The following is a 22,306-nucleotide window of genomic DNA, read 5'->3' as shown; positions in this document are numbered from 1 at the left end:
TATGGGCAATTAATGGATGAAGTACCAAGATTCTCAGTAATATCATAATTATTGTATGTCTGATCAAGCTGCTATTACTAAATGCCTGTATTATTTTGCTGAATAACTTAATAAAAATATTGTGAAAGAAACACTGCCTATTTTTGTGTCAATTTTTGTGTGAATAAAGACACTGCGTTTTTTTTTTTTTTACAAGAGTGCTGCGTAGATTTTTCCTGGAATATACAAGCCTATGGTCAAAGGCGAGACGCTTGCACCTATAGGATAGGAGTAAATAAAATCCTGTTCAAACTGTGCCAATTTATTTACTCCAGTTACAATAGAGCGGAGAATGTCCGCGATAAGATTTTATTACCCAACATTTTTCACTTTTCATATATCAACATATGTCATAAAAGAGAAAAGAAACTTTTACAGTCTTTGGTATTACATCTAAAATACAGAATAACATAATATCAGCAGCCATATAATATAGACAAAACCGATTAATATTACATTTAGAGAAAGAAAAAATAAATAACTGAAAGTAAAAAGAAAAGGGTGAAAACAATGGAAAAGGGGCGGGGGAATTGGTTAACCCAGAAATCTCTCCTTTATTACAAGTGCAGCTCCTCGTGGTGGATATCCCAGCGGGACCAGATATTTAGTAATTTGTCTAAAGTTCCTTGCGATACGGCTGTTTTAATATTCTAATGAGCTATTCTCCTGGATGCGGAAATAATAATCAGCCTTAGATGGAGGAGTGGTTCTTTTCCAAAAGAGGGCAATCAAACCTTTTGCTGCAGTGAGAAGATGCAAGAGCAGCCTGGAGACGTGACCTCCCATATCCCTAGGGTGGGACATTCAATAGGTACGTAAGGGGGTCCAACCTCACGGAACGGCCCAGAATGTCCTGCAGCACAGAAGCTTCCATCCTCCAGAAGGGCACAATTAAGGGGCACATCCAGAATATATGGTATATGGAAAAACCATTGGCTGAGCATCTCCAACAGACATTAGGAATACTCACGTTTTAAGGTGTGTAGCACCTCTGGGGTATGGTACCAGTGCATCAGTAATTTCAGTTGAGTTTCTTTATCGTGATAAGATTGGTAAAGCTGACATAGGCAGTAACAAGAGGGATTTGAAACCAAGTTCTTGCCACCCCGAGACCCCCCCCGTAACAGTGTCCCTGTGTAGTGAATGGCGGCCGACATCTGTTTCTGTAATGGCAGCGGGGCCCGTGCCTGCTTCATTCATAAGGTGGGCGGAGCAGGCGCGTGATGTAGCGAGCTATGCCACCCGGCCTCCTGGCTGCCAAGAAGTTAGTAGTAAGTAGTACAGCACTAGATTTAAGATGATTGGAATACTTTAACAATACCCGCAAGTTAGATATGATTACCGTATACTACAGTGAGCGGGGCCCGGTGTAGTATAATAAAGTGACTGCACCGGGCCCCGCTGCCATTACAGAAACAGATGCCGGCCCCCAGCCCCTCCTCCCTCTCAGCCTATTCACCGGACGGTCGCAGCATTCACCCCATAAGACGCACTGCTATTTTTTCCCCCACTTTTGTGAAAAATACGGTACTTCTCTACTGTAAGACTAAAGGCCAATGCATGCAGTGCGTCACATTAATGCAAAACGAACACGTTAAGTGACCATGAAGAAGCATGCGTTTCATATGCTTCACTATATGGCACGCAACGCACAGTTAAGGAGCGGCAATACTTATACTTTCCCTTGTGTTGTGTTCCGCTGTTACAGGGAACGCAACGCCCATGGTTAACCTAGCCTTTCACTGATAATTTATTAAGTAAATATGTATTTTGCAGGACTACAGACACTTGTATAAGTGATGGGAATGGATAGTCAATAGTTCAAGACTGAAGCTGTAAACCATTTGAAAAACTGTCATTCAGCTAAGGCTATAAAAACTTGTAAAAATTGTTAGCTTAAACTTTAAACATGACTATCGTATTCTACTAGGGAAATCTTGTTTTAAAATAAATGCCCCTTCCTGGATCCTCCCACTGCCCTATCTTCAGCAGAAGATCAGCACACAAAGGAGAAGGCAGCAGCTTCCTAGCCAGTAGTCTGTGGTAATGACATGTATGTTGCCTTTCTTTCCTTCAAGGAATGTATAAAATACATTCGCATATTTAAATACAGAGGAGTCGGAAGTACCAAAAACTGAGGACTTTGAGTCGGAGCATTTATCTACTGACTCCACAGCCCTGCAAATGAATATGGGCGGCATTTTAATCTATACATTCGTGGCCAAAAGTTTTGAGAATTACATAAATATTGGAAATTGGAAAAGTTGCTGCTTAAGTTTTTATAATGGCAATTTGGATATAGTCCAGAATGTTATGAAGAGTGATCAAATGAACTGCATAGTCCTTCTTTGCCATGAAAATTAATTTAATCCCAAAAATAACTTTCCACTGCATTTCATTGCTGTCATTAAAGGACCTGCTGAGATCATTTAGGTAATCTTCTTGTTAACTCAGGTGAGAAAGTTGACGAGCACAAGGCTGGAAATCATTGTCAGGCTGATTGGGTTAAAATGGCAGACTTGACCTGTTGAAAGGAGGGTGATGCTTGAAATCATTGTTCTTCCATTGTTAACCATGGTGACCTGCAAAGAAACGCGTGCAGCCATCATTGCGTTGCATAAAAATAGATTCACAGGCAAGGATATTGTGGCTACTAAGACAATCAGCAATTTATAGGATCATCAAGAACTTCAAGGAAAGAGGTTCAATTCTTGCTAAGAAGGCTTCAGGGCGTCCAAGAAAGTCCAGCAAGCGCCAGGATCATCTCCTAAAGAGGATCCAGCTGCGGGATCGGAGTGCCACCAGTGCAGAGCTTGCTCAGGAATGGCAGCAGGCAGGTGTGAGCGCATCTGCATGCACATTGAGGTGAAGACTTTTTGTAAGATGGCCTGGTGTCAAGAAGGGCAGCAAAAAAACATCAGGGACAGATTGATTTTCTGCAGAAAATATGGTGAATGGACTGCTGAGGACTGGGGCAAAGTCATATTATCTGATGAAGCCTCTTTCCGATTGTTTGGGGCATCAGGAAAAAGGCTTGTCTGGAGAAGAAAAGGTGAGCACTACCATTGGTCCTGTGTCATGCCAACAGTAAAGCATCCTGAGACAATTCATGTGTGTTGTTCTTCTCATCCAAGGGAGCGGGCTCACTCACAATTTTGCCCAAAAACACAGCCATGAATAAAGAATGGTACGAAAACACCCTCCAACATCAACTTCTTCCAACAATCCAACAACAGTTTGGTGAAAAACAATTCATTTTCCAGCGCGATGGAGCACCGTGCCATAAGGCAAAAGTGATAACGAAGTGGCTCGGAGACCAAAACATTGACCTTTTGGGTTCATGGCCTGGAAACTCCCCCGATCTTAATCCCATTGAGAACTTGTGGTCAATCCTCCAAGAGGCGGGTGGACAAACAAAAACCCACTAATTCTGACAAACTCCAAGAAGTGATTTATGAAAGAATGGGTTGCTATCAGGAATTGGCCCAGAAGTTGATTGCGAGCATGCCCAGTCGAATTGCAGAGGTCCTGAAAAAGAAGGGCCAACACTGCAAATACTAACACTTTGCATAAATGGCATGTAATTGTCGATAAAAGCCTTTGAAACATATGAAGTGCGTGTAATTATATTTCACTAGATCACAGAAATAACTGAAACAAAGATCTAAAAGCAGTTTAGCAGCAAACTTTGTGAAAACTAATTTGTCATTCTCAAAACTTTTGGCCACGACTGTATATGCGTATATTCACAGTTGATATAGCGTGAGACTTCACTGCATATCATGTTAATTGAGAGGACTATCCCCATTCATTTTGTGCAGTTTTTTCTTTTTCTTTTTTTCTTTGCTAAGTTGGAGGGCGTGTTTTAAGACATCACGATCATGTGATTCCTACACCTTGTTTGGGGTTGGGCTATTTAAAGGTTACTTGTAATGCGATTTTTACTGTTTGAGAAACAACCGATTGTCCAAACGTGTCACAGGAACAGGTGACAAACACAATTGTTGAACATATGTAAGGGAGTGCCGATCCTTCATTGCTACTATAATAGTGAAAAAAGTCTGTTAAAAACAGGTAAACTGTCCAATTTATTGTTTTATTTTTATTTTTTTCCAGAACCGGCTTTAGTTGACCTGTGCTTGGTTTCTTGAAATACTAAGCTTACATCCCATATGTTCATGTGTGATGTGATAGTATCGCGTGTCACCATGGGCTCCAGGGCGTGATATAAAATTGCATTTCCTGTATACGAACTCTGCTGCTGTATCAGGAGAATGATTCTATAGACCAGGGATCAGCAACCTCTGGCACTCCAGCTTTTCTGAAGCTACATCTCCCAGAATCCAAGTGTGCATGCTGGGAGTTGTAGTTTTGCAGCAGCTGGCATGCTGGAGGTTGCTGATATCTGCTATATATGTGTGGGTACCGGTGACTACTGGCATGTAGCTTGGTGGCCCAGATCACTGCGTTTGTAGGTCAGACTTTGCATTTTGGATTAGTGACCACGAATATACTGTATTATCCAATTCATCAAAATGATAGACACAAAGCAATTACTATACAAATGCACAAATTGTGGTGTGTGTGTGTGTGTGTGTGTGTGTGTGTGTAAACCAAAAGTCTTCAAGGACCATGCAAAACTGGGACTAAAATAAGGTGCACTTGTAGTTCTTATTGTAAATACTTCTTGGCAACAGGGGGTCACATATGTGCGGTTTACAACTAATCCTTTTAAGAGGACCTTTCATGGGTCCAGACATTATAAACGGAAGTATCAGGATACGTAGGGCATAGTGCAGGGATCTAACTGCACCTAATATTTTTTCTGGGTGCAGCTTTGTTCGCCTGGTGTGGCGCCTGTTGTATTCTCCTGCCTCGTATGCTAATTTTAGCATCGGTACAGGGAGGAGGAGACTACCCAGTTTCTCAATGGGCGTCTCCCTACTCCCTGGCAGCGCTGTCCAATCACAGCGGAGAGTGTCACAGCCAGGGAGAAAAAAAAACCTCTCCTTCTCCCTGGCTTGACGGTGGCAGTTCCGATCGGAGCCCCAGCAGTGTAAGCCTGGGGCTCCGATGGGTTGCCCTGGCTGCCATAGTCTGCTCCCTGCTGCCGTGTGCACAAAGCACAGAGCAGCAGGGAGAGTGTAGAGATCTATTAGGGTGAATAGGACAAGGGATGAATGATCCCAGGTTCTAGCCCCTAAGGGGGCAAATGGTTAATAAATAAAAAGTAAAAAAAAACAAAGTAAAAAAAAAACGCCAAAATAATAAGTTTAAATCACCTCCTTGTCCAATTTTACATATAAAATATATAAACAATACCAAAAATTACAAATCGCCACGCCCGAAAGTGACCAGAAAAAAAAATAAACGTGCAATTAGCTTTTGTGTGTTTTTTTTTTTTTTTGTCATGTTGTCCCGACAAAAATTAAGGTTTAGGACTGTTCTATTATGGTCCAGACGTTCCAAAAATCTGGAATGCACGTGGCTTTTTTGTCGTTTTTTTTTTTTTTTTTTTTCACGTGCTATCGAGTATTGCAATACTCTTTTATGGTACCGAAATAGTCATAATTTTGGTATCGTGACAACCCTAGGTAAGGCTACTTTCACACTAGCGTTCGGGCGGATCCGTTCTGAACGGATCCGCCCATAATAATGCAGACGGAGGCTCCGTTCAGAACGGATCCGTCTGCATTATATTAGCTAAAAAAAGCTAAGTGTGAAAATAGCCTGGGACGGATCCGTCCAGACTTTCAATGTAAAGTCAATGGGGGACGGATCCGCTTGAAGATTGAGCCACATTGTGGCATCTTCAAACGGATCCGTCCCCATTGACTTACATTGTAAGTCTGGACGGATCCGCACGCCTCCGCACGGCCAGGCGGACACCCGAACGCTGCAAGCAGCGTTCAGCTGTCCGCCTGTCCGTGCGGAGGCGAGCGGAGCGGAGGCTGAACGCCGCCAGACTGATGCAGTCTGAGCGGATCCGCCTCCATTCAGACTGCATCAGGGCTGGACGGCTGCGTTCGGGTCCGCTCGTGAGCTCCTTCAAACGGAGCTCACGAACGGAAACCCGAACGCTAGTGTGAAAGCAGCCTAAGACGTGCGTTTTCTTTTTCTTAATCTTACCATAATTGTATGTATTTAAAAATTTTCAGGTTAGGAGCCAATGGCTCCTTGATATTTTATTTTTTTAGTCTGGAACCCTGCATATGATGTGTTGATATTGACAGGTTATCTGGACACAAGTTGTGTGTTTTTCGCCTTTCTTTAGGCTGGTAATTACACTAGCAGATGAGTCAAGCCATTGTCAGAACAGAAGCGTTTTTCCCCGGCTATCGCCTGCTCGTCAGTGGAGGAGACCGTTGCTATTACATGCTGCCATCTCCTTCACAGTTTTGTTATGACTGAATGCGAACCAGAATAATAAAAGTCTAATGGCAATCTTAACGGATCAGTCTGGTTTCTGTTATGCAGAACAAAAAAAAGTCATGTTTGACAGGGCTTTGTTTTCAGTCTTGCATAATGGGAACCAGACGCATATCAGTTATGATTCCCGTAGACTTCTGTTATGACAGATCAAAATGGAATACCTCTTAAAGGCTTCCATTTTAACTTCCGTCTTAGGCCTCATGCACACGACAGTATTTTTTTGAGGTCCGCAAAAAGGGGCTCCGTTGTTCTGTGATCTGTGTCCGTTTTTGTTTCAGTGTGTCTTCCTTTTATTTTTGGAGGATCTCCAGACATGAAGGTAAAAAAAATCTAAGTCATGTTTGCCATGCAATTGATAGGAAAAAAATGGACGCGGATGACAATCTTGTGTGCCTCTGTGTTTATTCACGGACCCGTTGACTTGAATGGGTCCGCGAACTGTTGTCAGTGAAAAAAATAAAACCGGTCATGTTTCTTTCACGGACTGGAAACACGGATCACGGACGCGGATGACAAACGGTGCATTAGCCGACTTTTTCCACGGACCCGTTGAAAGTCGATGGGTCTGCAGAAAATCACAAAATGGAACAACAGATACGGGACACAACAACGGTCGCGTGCATGAGGCCTAATGGATTCCGTCATTTTTCGTTATAATGGAAAACAAAAACTGAATCCATAACAGTGATGTGAACTTGACCTTAACCCTAAGTTCAGACCTGAGCGTTTTACAGCGCGTTCCTACGCGCTGTAAAACGCTCGACAAGGAGAAACCAATGCTTCCCTATGGGAATGGTTCTCACCTGGGTGTTTTACAACGCGTACGATCGCGCTGTAAAACGCCCGACGCTCAAACAAGTTCTTGAGCTTTTTTTGGGGCGTTTGTCGCGCGTTCCCGCACATAGATATTCGGGAACGCGCGACAATGTGTGCACGCCTGTCTCTGTATGCGCGATTGTAAACGCCCGTACAATCGCGCATACAGAGCGCTCGTTTCAGAACGCTCAGGTCTGAACCCCCTGTAAAGGGGTATTCTGGTTGTTTGAAGTTGTCCTTATATCCTATTAGATCAGTGGGGGTCTTACTGCTGGGACCCCCACAATCACAAAAAGCGAGGCACATGCGTGTTCATTCGTTTCTGTGGGAGTTCCGGAAATAAGAGTAGAATGCTGTTTATGCCACATGGTCTCTGTCTTGGGTCAGATCTGATGTTTTGTTACTGACTTTTCTATGTGGGCCTGCTTGTGATCTACCTAATGCAATAGTCGCTTAAATTGCAGTTTTTGCTCTGCTTACATTGGCGGTTACTTCGCCCACATGATGGAGAATCTGGTATTGGGAGTGTATTTATATCTGAAGGCATTTGGCTGAAGTCCATGCCATGATTAAAGGGCATCGGTCAGCATATTTGTAGCTATGAAACCGGCTGACCTGTTACATGTGCGCTTGGTAGCTGAAGGGATCTGTGTTGGTTACATATTTATATGTGCCAACATTGCTGAGAAAAATTAAGATTTAATATATGCAAATGATCCTCTAGGAGCAACAGGGGTGTTGTCAGTACACCTAGAGGCTCTGCTCTCTCTGCAGTCGCGGCCTCTGCACTGTGATTGGATTTAGCCAGGTGTGATCACTTTTTCACTGCCTGTCTCTTTCAAAGTGCAGAGGGGGTGGTAGTTACAGAGAGAGCTGAGCCTTTAGGAGTAATGTCAACGCCCCCGTTGCTCCTAGAGGCTCATTTGCATATATTTAAACAGTCTCCGCAATGTGAGCACATATAAACATGGGACCAACACAGATGTCTTCAGCTGCTAAGTGCACATGGAACAGGTCAGTCTGTTTCATAGGTACAAACCTGCTGATGATGTCCTTTTAAGAACTCATTTGGAGTTTGAAATATGTAAGATTTCTGGATGTGTGCAGCATGTTTCTAACTTTAAATTTTCTCATAAAGCTTCAATGATTTAACTTTTTGCTACAAGCAGAAAAATATATATTTACGTCCACAATGGCCATGTGACCAATGAAATTACCGGAGCACCTCTTCAAACAGTTGATCATCCGTGCTGCCGCTCTCGTCTGTCTTTTCTGTATCTGTCTGTCATCATAAGTACAGTATGAGATCTTTCAGTTTTTGGTCTCAACGATCATGGTACAGATGGGCTTGTCTCATGATGTCTCAGCTTTGGAAGAATCCATCAGTAAGAGGGCAGAAAATGTAAAAAAATTTTTTTGCTAATCTAAGGGTACATTCACACCAGCATTAGAAGAATCCGGCAGGCAGTTCTGTTGCCGCAACTGCCTGCCGGATCTGGAAGTGCATATGCAAACTAATATCATTTGTTTCCTTGTGCGTCTCTCTTGTCATCCGGAAAAACTGTTTTTTTTTGTTTGTTTTTTGTTTTGTTTTTCTCTCACTGATTTAAAGGTCTGCGCATGCGCAGACCGGGAAACTGTATCAGTTTTTTGGGGACACTTGGTACCGGATCCGGCAAATGTTAAGTATTTTCTCCGGCCAAAATTCCGGAACTGAAGACATCCTGATGCATACTGAACAGATTACTTTCCATTCAGAATGCATTGGGACAAAACTGATGCGTTTTTTTTTTTTCCCCTGGTATTGAGGCCCCTATGACTGATACTGGAAAACTTAAACGCTAGTGTGAAAGTAGCCTGAATTGAGGAAATACGTTACCTGACTGTCGTCTTTCTTTACAGTTGTCCTTATTTAGCAGTGAAGATTACTCCTGCAATTCCTGTAATAGGTGGAATCCTTGTCTTCTTTGTGATGGGGACGTTACTGCGGACAAGTTTTAGTGATCCAGGTGTTCTTCCACGTGCCACTCCAGATGAAGCAGCAGATTTGGAAAGACAAATAGGTGACTTAAGATGAGTGTTACAAGTAGACATCCTCCATGGATTAGAAAATGAGCTGGAGGATTTATATATAAAAAAAAATTGTAAGTTTTTAAATCCTTTGTCCTAGTCCAGGCATGCTCAACCTGCGGCCCTCCAGCTGTTGCAAAACTACAACTCCCATCATTCCCAGGCAGCCTACAGAAGGGCATGGTGGGAGTTGTAGTTTTACAACAGCTGGAGGGCCGTAGGTTGAGCACCCCTGTCCTAGTCCATTGTTGAATCTGTGGACATGACTTGTGTGATAGTCTGTTCGACAACAGCTGTTTGACTTAATATTGCACAGCTGGTCAAAAAGGGGGCAATTTTCACATCTAAAATAATCAAGTCCCTTGATAAATAACCCTCATAGTGTCAGACTATGGCAACACTAAAGTCTGGTATTGCCATAATCTTACCTGAACAATGAAGTTAATCTCATTCTTACCGCACAGTGAATGCTGTAAAAACAAAATCATGTAGAATTGCCTTTTTTCGCCATTGCCACCCCACAATTATTATTATTTTTTGCATGTTTCTCAATACGTTTTAATGAAATCATTTAATTGTTTAGGAAGTAACTCATCCCGCAGAAAAAGAAGCCCTCTTATGGCCATAACAAATTTTTACATTGAAATTAGCATAGTTCAGAAATCTGCATCTAAATCCGCAAAACAGAATAGTTTAAGTGACAAATTAGATTCAGATCTTCAAAAAATCTGCACCTTTGCATCAAAATCTGTAAGGCTACATTCACATGTCTGTGAAAGTTCACATTTATCCAGGTCATGGTATATATATCTGTAAGGCAACTGGACGTACTGTAGATTTCCTGAAGACGTTTCACTCGTTCTTCCAACAAGCTTTCTCAATTCTGAGTGATTGTACAAAAATTCTGGGAATAAATATGTAACTGAATCCACATCTGGTAATTAGACCCAGCATCGGGTCAAAGGTGTAGATTCCATTATCCCAATTGGAGTCAGTAGGTGATAAAGACTTCCCAGAAAAAGGTGTCAAGACAGCATTATACGTGGCAGACAATAGTCTAACCCCCCCCACCTTTATTCAAGCTTGGCTTCTCCATTTTTACGTAGATGGCCTCCTTCATTCACATGAACGAATTTAGTTTCCGCGTCCGTTCATTTTTATTTATTTTTTCCAGATAGTATGCGGACCCATTCATTTCAATGGGTCCGCGAACATGCGGACAGCACACCATGTGTTCTCCGCATCCGTAGGTCCGTTCCGTAGCCCCACAAAAAAGATAGAACATGTCCTATTTTTGTCCGTTTTGCGGACAAGGATAGACATTGTTACAATGGATCAGCAATTTGCGGACCGCAAAACACATACGGTCGTATGAATCTAGCCTAACATTTGTTTGATTATCACGCAAATATGACAACTGTCATAATATTTGCAATGAACAACACCACATTTTTACTTTATTTTCTTAATTTCAATAAGGAAGATCTAGAGGAAGAAGATTTCTCTTTTTAGTTATGTTTTGAGTGTTTAGCCGCTCAGCCATGGCCGTCATCTGACCCAAGCGCCTCCAGTTCCCTGTAGAAATATGGACATTTTCTTTGGTTTTCTGTTTCACTGTGATGACCTTTCTTTCCCTCATTCATAGATGTTGCAAATGGGTCAACGTCAGGTGGATATCGACCACCCCCCAGAACGAAAGAAGTTGTTATAAATGGACAAACGGTGAAACTGAAATATTGTTTTACCTGCAAAATCTTCCGCCCACCTCGTGCCTCACACTGCAGTTTATGTGACAATTGTGTTGGTGAGTAGAAGTAGAAAAATTTTGGTGTTCTGACTGGAGCTACTCTGTTCCATCTTTCTGTATAAAACTTGGATAGGGGGTCACTCAAAATATCAGGCAAACGCACGATAGTTTGTATCCATACTCGACTTTATATATTTGGGCGTAAAATATGACAATCTACAATATCACATGCAGTTAAAACCTATCGTAAGACACAATTGCATAGAATACTATAATAAAAACCGCTAGATCCCAATATCTATTTATGCTATAGCCACAATTGGGGATTGGGTGTCCCAAATACCGTCCGGTTTGGATCACACTATTGTCGCTTGGAGCTGGAAAAAGTCCTTATTCCAACTGCACTCTTGAGTGTATATAAAAAAACGAGTGCTATTTTGTTAATTAGTTGATTGTACGTTACCTCGTCTTTATCCGGTGATCGCCGGTTCTTTTCTCAAGCGTGGTATTCGTACCAATTCTTCGGTTAGGTGAGGTCTCCCGCTTCTCTGTACGGAGCACAGCGATGTAGCAGGAACTTTCTGCTGTGACCTTTCAGGACCTACGTGGCGTCCCACGTGGTTCACTGCTTGGTCATGTGCGGCTGATGTCTTCTGCGCGGGGATTCAAATCACCTGTATCCGAATGTTTAGTAAGTTCGTACGTGATCAAAGTTCAAGATATTGAAAGATGCACGCCAAATTAATAATATGAAGAGCTCCTGCTCCGATGATGCCTCACTGTTATTCCCAAACATGTTTCGGGGGTGAGCCCCTTCTTCAGTTGTTTAAACAGTGGATATAAAATGTCCTCTTTTATATAGTGTCCATACTTAAGACATATGGGTTGGGACATAGGTTAAACGAGTGAGGGATATCTTGAAAACCAGGAAGACAGTCTCAAGGATTGCAGCCTATCCTTTTGTTAGAAGCTTCAGCTCCAAGAAACCTTGTATTGACAGGTCTATATATTGAGATACAATTCAAAAATAAAGTTTCATGGCGGTATATGTAAGTTAAAACTGGTCAAATAGTATATAAATAGTATACAGACCCTAAAATATATAAAACAAGAAAAAACGCAAGTGCGTTTTTTATGCGTTTTCTATGCGTTTTTAAAAAATGGATCAGACTCCTAAAACTGGATACATTTATAAAATGTAATACATTGTACACACTCAATACAACAATATATAGTATTTTCACGCTTATCTTCATTATGTCCAAAAAATTGTATATTCGGCTTTTCCATTGAGTGTAAATGAACATATAGATGCAATACTCTGTTCCATCTTTCTGTGTATGTGCACCACATCTTCCCCCAGGCTGCTTTCATCTGCACCATGTCCAAAGTTTTGTGCGGATTTGTTTCCAAATGTGCACATTAGTCTGTGTAGTGCATGAATAATGAAGGAAGGAAGAAATACGCATGTAAATCCTGATGACAATACTGATGGTATATCATCTAGAGCTTGAGCCAGAATACTGACTGATTTCAATACGCTCGTCTGAAAGCGGCCATATACCAGAATGACAAAACCACACAGCTGACAGCAATGGTGGGGTATACAACCATGAAAAAATAAAGCAGTCCCATTCAAGTTTCCATGAAGCGTATAAGTAGCACGGCTACTCAGAAAATTCATCCAATTGGGTTAAGGAGGAAGAGAGGCTCCAGTAGTACAGATTTTTACCTTTTTTAGCTTGTTTGACCAAAAGGTATATCGACATATGTACAAATAAAGAGATTTTTATTTTTCAGTGGCTGCGGCGGCCCAACGGTCTGTGTTCGTGCATTCGCGGGCTGCAGCACGGCCACGGGGCACACACATTCGTGTGCAGGCGGCCTAAAGGGGGTTATGCAGGGGTTCTATATTGGTGCGCTATCCTCAGGATAGGTCATCAATCTGATCGACAGGGTCTGACACCCAGCACCCCCGCCGATCGAAGAGGAGGCAGTGGTCCACGCGAGCATTACTTCCTCTTCTTCACTCTGCGTGTTTCAAAAGTCTCGGCGGTGCAGTGTAATTGCAGTCATTTGCTCCATTCACTTGCTGCAAGGAAAACGATGTGCCGTGGAAGTATCTCTCCCATGGAGCGCCACCTCCTCTTCAAACATCTGATCAGTGGGGGTACCGGATCCCTGTCGATCAGTTTTTGATGACCTATCCTGAGGGTAAGTAATCAATATGCAATATCTGCATATACACACACAACAGAATTGCAGCGTTTGGCCTCATGCACACGGCCATTGTTTGGGGCTGCAAAAGATGCGGACAGCAAAGTGAGCAGAGATTTGGGTGGAGCATAGCAGGAGTGGGCATGGCCTCACACATTCTGACAGATTTACTACATTTACGCCAGAAATTGATGTAAATTATGGCACTAATCCAGGTGCACGGACAACCCACGGATGTGCCAAATGTATTAAGAGATGCACCTCTATAAGGGGTTGAACAGCCATATATTTTGGTGACCTGTCATCAGGATAAGTATACAATATTTCATTGGAATGGGTCCAACGCCTGACTGTCATCTGTTTGGGGAGGTAATGCTCCATGCGAGCCCAATTTCCCTTCACACTGCGCCTCATCTCCTGTGGAACGGCGACTTAGTGTAATTACAAATATTTGCTTCATTCACTTGTATGGAGTAAGTACTTGTATTACCCTGCACTTATGAGACTGCAGTGTAATGAAGAGGAAGCGGTGCTTGCATGGAGCGCCACCTTCTCTTCAAACACCCGATTGGCGGGAGTGCTGTGTGTCATACCCCTGCTGATCAGATATTGATAACCTATCCTAAGGCCTCTTGCACACGACCGTTGTTTTGGTCCGCATCCGAGCCACAGTTTTTGCAGCTTGGATGCAGACCCATTCACTTCAATGGGGCCACAAAAGATGCGGACAGCACTCTGTGTGCTGTCCACATCCGTTGCTCAGTTCTGTGGTCCGCAAAAAATATACCCTCTCCTATTCTTATCCATTTTGCGGACAAGAATAGGCAGTTATAAAATGGCTGTCCGTGCCGTTCCACAAATTGTGGTACGCACACAGACGCCATCCGTGTTTTGCGGATCGCAAAACACACAACGGTCGTGTGCATGAGGCCTAAGGATGTGATATATCTATATCAGGCATGTCCAAACTGCGGCCCTCCAGCTGTTGCAAAACTACAACTCCCAGCATGCCTGGATAGCTTACAGCTGTTATGGCATGCTGGGAGTTGTAGTTTTGCAACAGCTGGAGGGCCGCAGTTTGGACATGCCTGCTCTATATTATTTGCTGGTAGTAGATAACCATGTATATCTCACAGTAGTGTTGATAAGTAATGGAAGATTAATTTCCTATATAGTGTAGTGAATGAGGGAGCACTGCCCGAATGCTTAATAAGCCGAATACTTAATCTGGAGCAAAGAGTAGAAAATCACAAATCATACTGTCGTCAGGACTTTGAGTCGAGTCGCCATTACAAGGATGGGTTGCATAATTATATAGTGTGATCACATTGTGTTCAGTACTCAAAATGATTGGTTACTATATCATCCAAAATGACAAGAAAATGTGCATGTTCATTATTTCTGACATTTATGCTTTCTGAAATGTTTGAGTGTTAAACCACACTATAGATTTATATGCTGGTTGTCTAAATGGTTAAAAAAAACTAAAAAATAAAAAAATGAACAAGAAATTTTTTTAAAATAATGACATTGGTGGTCCATATTTCCAGTAGTGGTGCTCTCGGTGGTCTTCTGCTGCGTCTGTTGGTATCACCACTCCAATCAGTAATTGGCTACAGTGGTTGCATGCCAGCACTGCATGTCATTGCAGCTAGAATGGAAACCTAGACCGGCAAGGGACCTCCGGAGCAGTGGGGGATTTACGGGTGAGGAATGTTTTTTTTGCATTATGTTGAAGGGAATCTGTCACCAGGAAAATCCTTGTTTTAAAGGGGGTTATCCCATGACTAATCTAAAAATCGCATAATACATGACAACCTTTTATCTAACAAAGCTAGAGCTAGCCCTGTACCTCACATGGATCCAGAGATCTCCCCATTCATTGTTCTAATTCATATCAAGCTGGCAGCTCAAGAGGAGTGTCTTTTCTGCTGCAGCTAAGGGGGTGTGTCTCAGTTCTCCCTATCACAGCTCAGGAAGCAGCTGAGGGATGAAACTGAGCATGTGTGGCCTTCTCAATGAGCATGTCAAAGAAATGAGAAAAGAAAACAAACAGCAGGTGGTGCTACACAGATACATTTTATTGAATATCTTGGTGGTTATGCAACATTTTTTATTATATACAATTAAAAAAGTATTCAGATCCAGGTGCTGATTTGAAAACTTAAATGTTTTTTGTGGACATTCCCCTTAAATGGAATGTGCCATCAAAAAGTTACCTATTTAAAGAGGACCTTTCACTAGAATAAAACTTCTAAACTAACTATACAGACATGTAGAGCGGCACCCAGGGAACCCCCTGCACTTACTATCACCTATAAAGCTCAAGAAGCATCCACTCACAGAAAAGTTCTAGTTAATTAATTCCTTTATTGGATATCCAGACAACTGGCATATCATTATTAAAACATATACAAAAGACAGTACATTATGGGAACACTACAGTGTTACAATTACTTGTATAAAAACAGTGAACTCCAGATCAATAAGGGACTAGTATCCCCCCATCCACAGATGAAGCAGTATCGGCCTAGTGGGGCGCCTATAGCGACAATAACACCCAGGTCATACGTAGAAAAACACTCAAACCAATTAAGGGAATGTATACCTGGGTGCAACCCTCACAAGGCAGAGACTGCAAAGGAAAGGAGAGAAAAAACACAGTTAAAGTGCAAGTGCAAAATTTCACTACTGACCCTGGTCTGGAGCAGCCGCCCCTGCACTTACTGTTATACCTGGGCGCTGCTCCGTTCTCCCGTTATAGCCTCCGGTATCTTCATAGTTAGGCTCCACCCAGGGGAACCTGCCGACGTCTTTCTCCCATGCTGCAGCGCTGGCCAATCGCAGTGCTTAGCTCATAGCCTGAGAGAAAAAAAGCCTCTCAGGCTGTGAGCTGAGCGCTGCGATTGGCCAGCGCTACAGCATGGGAGAATGAGACGCTGGCAGGTTCCCCTGGGTGGAGCCTAACTATGAAGATACCGGAGACTATAACTGGAGAACGGAGCGGCGCCTAGGTATAACCGTAAGTGCAGGGGGTTCCCTGGGCGCCGCTCTACATGTCTGTGTAGTTAGTTTAGAAGTTTTATTCTAGTGAAAGGTCCTCTTTAAGGCTACTTTCACACTAGTGTTCTTACTGGATCCAGCAGGGTTCAGCAAAAGTGCTTCGGTTACTGATAATACAACAGTCTGCATCCGTTATGAATGTATCCGGTTGTATTATCTTTAACATTGCCAAGACTGATCCGTCATAAACTCCATTGAAAGTCAAATGGGGACGATTCCGCTTTCTATTGTGTCCGCAGCCCAGTACGGAGAGTAAACTACAACATGTTGTGGTTTGCTCTCCAGTATGGGAACGCAACTAAACGGAACGGAATGCATTTTGGAGCATTATGCTCACTTCAGTTCACCCATTGACAATGAATGGGGACAAAACTGAAGCGTTTTTCTGACTTTGAGCCCCTATGGCCGATCTCAATACTAAGGGTACTTTCACACTTGCGGCAGAGAATTCTGGCAGGCAGTTCCAGCGACGGAACTGCCTGCCGGATCCGGCAATCCGTACGCAAACAGATGCATTTGTCAGACTGATCCAGATGCGAAACCGTCTGACAAATGCATTGCAATACTGGAACTGTTGTTCCGGTTCTCATCCGGGAAAAACCGATCCGGTATCTATCTTTTTCACATTTTTTAAAGGTCTGCAGGATCTGGCATTAATGCATTTAAATGGAAAATAATGCCGGATCAGGCATTCCGGCAAGTGTTCAGGATTTTTGGCCGGAGAGGAAAATGTAAGAGGGACTAAACTGATGCATCCTGATGCATACTAAACGGAATGCTTTCCATTCAGAATGCATTAAGATAAAACTGTTAAGTATTTTTCCAGTATTGAGCCCCTGTGACAGAACTCAATACTGGAAAACAAAAACGCTAGTGTGAAAGTACCCTAAAACACTAGTGTGAAAGTAGCCTAAATCAGGTTGCTTTTGTCAAATTTTTTATTTTTTAATTTTCCATGTCATGATCTTTTATTTAAAAAAAATCCAGCAGTTTTTATGTTGACCACGAAGCCTAATAGGTGTTAATTGGTCTGTAGAGATCACTTTTTTTCAGCAGTCAGGTCTTTATCATTACAGTCAGGATTACAATGACCATTATCGCCCTGTATACAGAGAACACCCGATCCACCATTCACAATAGTTGATAATCACAGCTTATCTAATCTATATGCAGTGGATATAAAAAGTCTACACACCCCTGTTAAAATGTCACGTTTCTGTGTTGTAAAAAAAAATGAGACAAAGATAAATAATTTCACAACTTTTTCCACCTTTAATGTGACCTATAAACTGTACAACTCAATTGAGAAACAAACTGAAATCTTTTAGGTAGAGGGAAGAAAACAAAAAATAACTAAAATAATGTGGTTGCACATTATGTAGCTGTATTCAGAATTAAGCGATCATATTCAAAATCACGTTAAATAGGAGGCAGCATACACCTGCCGTCATTTAAAGTACCTCTGATTAACCTCAAATAAAGTTCAGCTGCTCTAGTTGGTCTTTCCTGAAAATTTCTTAGGTCTCATCCCACAGCAAAAGCCATGGTCCACAGAGCTTCCAAAGCATCAGAGGGATCTCATTGTTAAAAGGTATCAGTCAGGAGAAGGGTACAAAAGAGTTTCCAAGGCATTAGAAATACCATGGAAGACAGTCATCAAGTGGAAAAAATATGGCACAACAGTGACATTACCAAGAACTGGACGTTCCTCCAAAATTGATGAAAAGACCAGAAGAAAACTGGTCTGGGAGGCTGCCAAGAGGCCTACAGCAACATTAAAGGACCTGCAGGAATATCTGGCAAGTACTGGCTGTGTGTGACAACAATCTCCCGTATTCTTTATATGTCTGGGCTATGGGGTAGAGTGGCAAGACTAAAGCCCTTTCTTACGAAGAAAAACATCCAAGCCAGTCTACATTTTGCAAAAACACATCTGAAGTCTCCCAAAAGCATGCTGAAACCAAGTTTGAACTTTTTGGCCATAATTCTAAAAGATATGTTTGGCGCAAAAACAACACTTCACGTCACCAAAAGAACACCATACCCACAGTGAAGCATGGTGGTGGCAGCATCATGCTTTGGGACTGTTTTTCTTCAGCTGGAACTGGGGCCTTAGTTAAGCTAGAGGGAATTATGAACAGTTCCAAATACCAGTCAATATTGGCACCAAACCTTCAGGCTTCTGCTAGAAAGCTGAACATAAAGAGGAACTTCATCTTTCAGCATGACAACGACCCAAAGCATACATCCAAATCAACAAAGGAATGGCTTCACCAGAAGATTATTCGAGTTTTGGGATGGCCCAGACCTGAATCTGATTGAAAATCTGTAGGGTGATCTGAAGCGGGCTGTGCACAGGAGATGCCGTCGCAATCTGACAGATTTGGAGTGTTTTTGCAAAGAGTGGGCAAATCTTGCCAAGTCTAAATGTCTCATGCTGATAGACTCATACTCAAAAAGACTGAGTGCTGTAATAATATCAAAAGGTGCTTCAACAAAGTATTAGTTTAAGGGTGTGCACACTTATGCAACTATATTTTATTTTTATATTTTTTTTCTTCCCTCCACCTAAAAGATTTCAGTTTGTTTTTCAATTGAGTTTTACAGTTTATAGGTCACATTAAAGGTGGAAAAAGTTCTGAAATAATTTATCTTTGTCTCATTTTTTTTACAACACAGAAAACTGACATTTTTACACAATTTAGACTTTTTATATCCACTGTATAAGGATGTGTGACATTTTTTTGGGTTGCAACTGCCAGAGTAAATTGTAGGGGACAAACCCTTTAAAACAACTTTGCAGGGCTAGCTCAGCTAAATGTAATGATACCTTTCACTTAGTAATGCTTTTCTTCACACTGTAGAAAACATACTGTTAACTCATTATTCAGCTGACCATATTTTTGCTCTGCATCCGATTCACATTATTTGTGTATCAGATGAGGAGCCATTCATTTCAATTGGGTTGCAAAAGATTTGGACATTACATAATGTCTGTTCAGAGGATCCCCCCCCTCCAATTTTTTTTTTTTTATGGTCTGTTTGTTTAGACATTTATAACATAGTGCCCCTGCAGAAGGGGAAAATGCAGGATGCATACGGCCGATGTCCGTATTTTGTGGTTTGCGGTCCCAAAGGGGGCATTGTCATGTGAATGGGGCTTAATTCAAATGTAGGTGCACAGTTAAGGCTAAATTCACACTTCAGTTACTTGGTCAGTTATTTACATCGGTGATTGTGAGCCCAAACCAGTAGTGAAACCTACACAGAGATGAGGTATAATGGAAAGATCTGCACCTGAAGTGCGAACTCGGCCTTAGTTATTGAAGGTTGGTCCTAAGCCGCTCTGCGCGCACTTGCTCCTTTGCCTTCCTTTACCAGCCCTCTTTCTCTTTCTTGGTTGACAAGGCCAGATTCCTGCATAGTCTCCTCTGGCCTGGTCAGCCATGGAGAGGGACCGGCTGGCAGAAGAGGCAAGGGTGCACAGTGTCATTGATCCAATCTTGGTGCACTTAACTGCTCATTTTGTGTAAAGATTAAAAGTACTGCAGAATGACGCAACAGATCACAAAGTGAAAGGTGTCCTTACATTCAGATGACCTAGCTCTATGAGCTATTGTGCCTGGTTTAGAGGGATTGGTTTGTATTACTAGCTGCACATGCCTTTCCAGCACAGCATCGGCATTCTCATCTTGGGACCTGCAAGTAAACATTAATTATTCATATTAAACCATAGTGACAGACTCCCTTTAATTGTTTTATTACATTTTATTTATTTATATATATATTTTTTTTATTATATTTTGTGCCCATTTTGTGTACAATGTGGTATACCTGGCCCTCAAATCCACCCTTTTAGTTTTTTGGAGTGATTCCTCTGTTTAGCCTTTATGCTTCCAATGGCTATGAAGCCTCTTTTTGGCATGTCACTAATTACAGAGCAGAATTATAAGCATTGGATGTCGCAAACATGGAATAATACGGTACATTTGTAATTGCCACATTCTACACTAATGGACCTTCAGTAACTTAATAGGATTTCTAGGTAACACAACAAATAACGTAAGGATACGCCATCAGTATTAAATTGGTGGGAGCTCTGATTCTCGGCACCCATGGCAACTATTTGAAGAACCCTACAGTTACGGTCTCATTTGTTTTATTGGTCCATACCCCGAATGCCATACACATAGTAGCATCTGTTTGTGAGTTGGACTCCCACCAGTATGATATTGAGGGCCTATCCTAAGGATACGCCATCGGTGTTATCTCAGAAAACCCTTTTGAATACAAACCGGTCATGATCACATTGGCATTCATGCACGTTAATTCAGTTATAGAACATTTGATTAACCCTGTGCCATATATATCTTTTTTTGTTTTTGCCTCTCATTTCAGAGCGCTTTGATCACCACTGTCCCTGGGTGGGAAACTGCGTGGGGAAAAGAAACTACAGATTTTTTTACATGTTCATTTTATCTCTGTCATTTCTGACAGTCTTTATATTTGCTTTCGTTATCACGCACGTTATACTTCGTAAGTATGCAGGGGAAGCCAGGTTTTAAGTTTTATCATCTTTCATCCTAATTTGTTTCTTAGTGGTTTTATTTGCATGTGAAAAATTGCATGGCGTATTGAGAGCAGTTTTATGCTAAGGGCAGCATGGTTTCCAACTTATTATTCATTCCATAATTTCATCAGGCTTCTGAAATTTAATTCTAATTACCTTTTGTAAGTTTGCTTCTTTAACTTGTTTCTTCAGATTGGTAGATTGTTTAACACTAGACTTGAGCCGGCTGACCTACTTTTTCTTAAAAGTACTGATTCATTTTTAATTAATTTTAATATAGTCAACACACACATAAAAAATGTATGTCATTTTCATTCCCCCCCCCCCCCCCCCCCAGTTTACTGAATTCTTCATAATTTTACTGTATGACCGAAAATCTTATGCATAATTTACTTCAGTGAAAAAAATAAAATAAAACCTTTGATAAATTAATACTTTACTAAAGAGATACTAACTAGTATGCACATTAATCTGGCTATCAGGAGATCCCAGTTTTTGTTGCATAGGGTGTATTATACCCCAGTCCAAAAGGTGGCCTTGCATCCAGATGCAAAACGTCCTCTGTTTTGGGGGGGATATTCTGCTCTGCCTTTTTCAGGTAGTGTGTTTCCCATATTGATTCCCCAAGAACTCCATTAGTGGTAGTACTGAGTCATGTAGCAGATCTGTTTTGGAGGCCCAAAAATTCTCCATCAAACCTCCAAATTGTTAGTTCCCAGCCAAGATATTGGGAATTAATGAACCATCTTAATGGAGTTATTAAAAAAGAAAGAAGTATTTATTTTAAACAAGGTGCTATTAAGATGTGTGTGGTTTCTCTGCTTGCAACTCCAAACTTGCCTCCTCATCTTCTTTGGGATAGGCCTACAGTGTTTTCCATGTTTGCCTTTATCATGTGGTGAAAAATGAGAGGGGCTATAACCCTGTGATGGCTACAGTTAGGGCTGGGCAATTTTGCCAATAATTTTTTTTTCCAACTCTGTGGATGATTTTTGATTTTGTGTGTCAGGTGGATACATACATGTGCAGCTTTCTCCATTGTAGTTTATAGGAATCGAGAAAGGCTCGGCTAAAACCACAGACATGTCCAGGCTCCTATTCTTGGGAATGCCAGTTAGAATATGGGACCCCATTTTCTCAGCAGTCATGTCTCTCTCAGCAGTCATATCTCTCCCGCCTATTATTTGCACCTACTCTCCCTCCCCAGCAGTGTCTTCACTAATCTTTATTCAGAAACAAGGCGGACTTATGAGGAGGCAGTGAGGCAAAAGACGGCGGGGTGGTGAAAATGAATTTGACGAGTCTGTTAAGAAACATAATCGTCAAAAGCCTCAAAGGCGAATTAATCAAAT

The 22,306-nt window shown here is 41.8% G+C and overlaps 1 protein-coding gene across 4 annotated transcripts in view; it reads left to right on the top strand.

Annotated features, from left to right (window-relative positions):
• The window catches only part of ZDHHC14 (zinc finger DHHC-type palmitoyltransferase 14), a 196,560-nt gene that overhangs the window by 81,580 nt on the left and 92,674 nt on the right, over positions 1-22,306 (top strand). For all 4 annotated transcript variants that reach the window (XM_044292579.1, XM_044292580.1, XM_044292578.1 and 1 more), the window contains exons 3-5: positions 9,190-9,350; positions 11,003-11,161; positions 20,783-20,920. In XM_044292579.1, coding sequence (XP_044148514.1) covers positions 9,190-9,350; positions 11,003-11,161; positions 20,783-20,920 — 458 coding nt within the window. The remainder of the gene's footprint in view (positions 1-9,189; positions 9,351-11,002; positions 11,162-20,782; positions 20,921-22,306) is intronic.

This window comes from Bufo gargarizans, chromosome 4, assembly GCF_014858855.1.
Source record: "Bufo gargarizans isolate SCDJY-AF-19 chromosome 4, ASM1485885v1, whole genome shotgun sequence".
In the NCBI taxonomy this organism is placed as follows: domain Eukaryota; kingdom Metazoa; phylum Chordata; class Amphibia; order Anura; family Bufonidae; genus Bufo; species Bufo gargarizans.
This window is presented reverse-complemented; position numbering and strand designations above follow the sequence as displayed.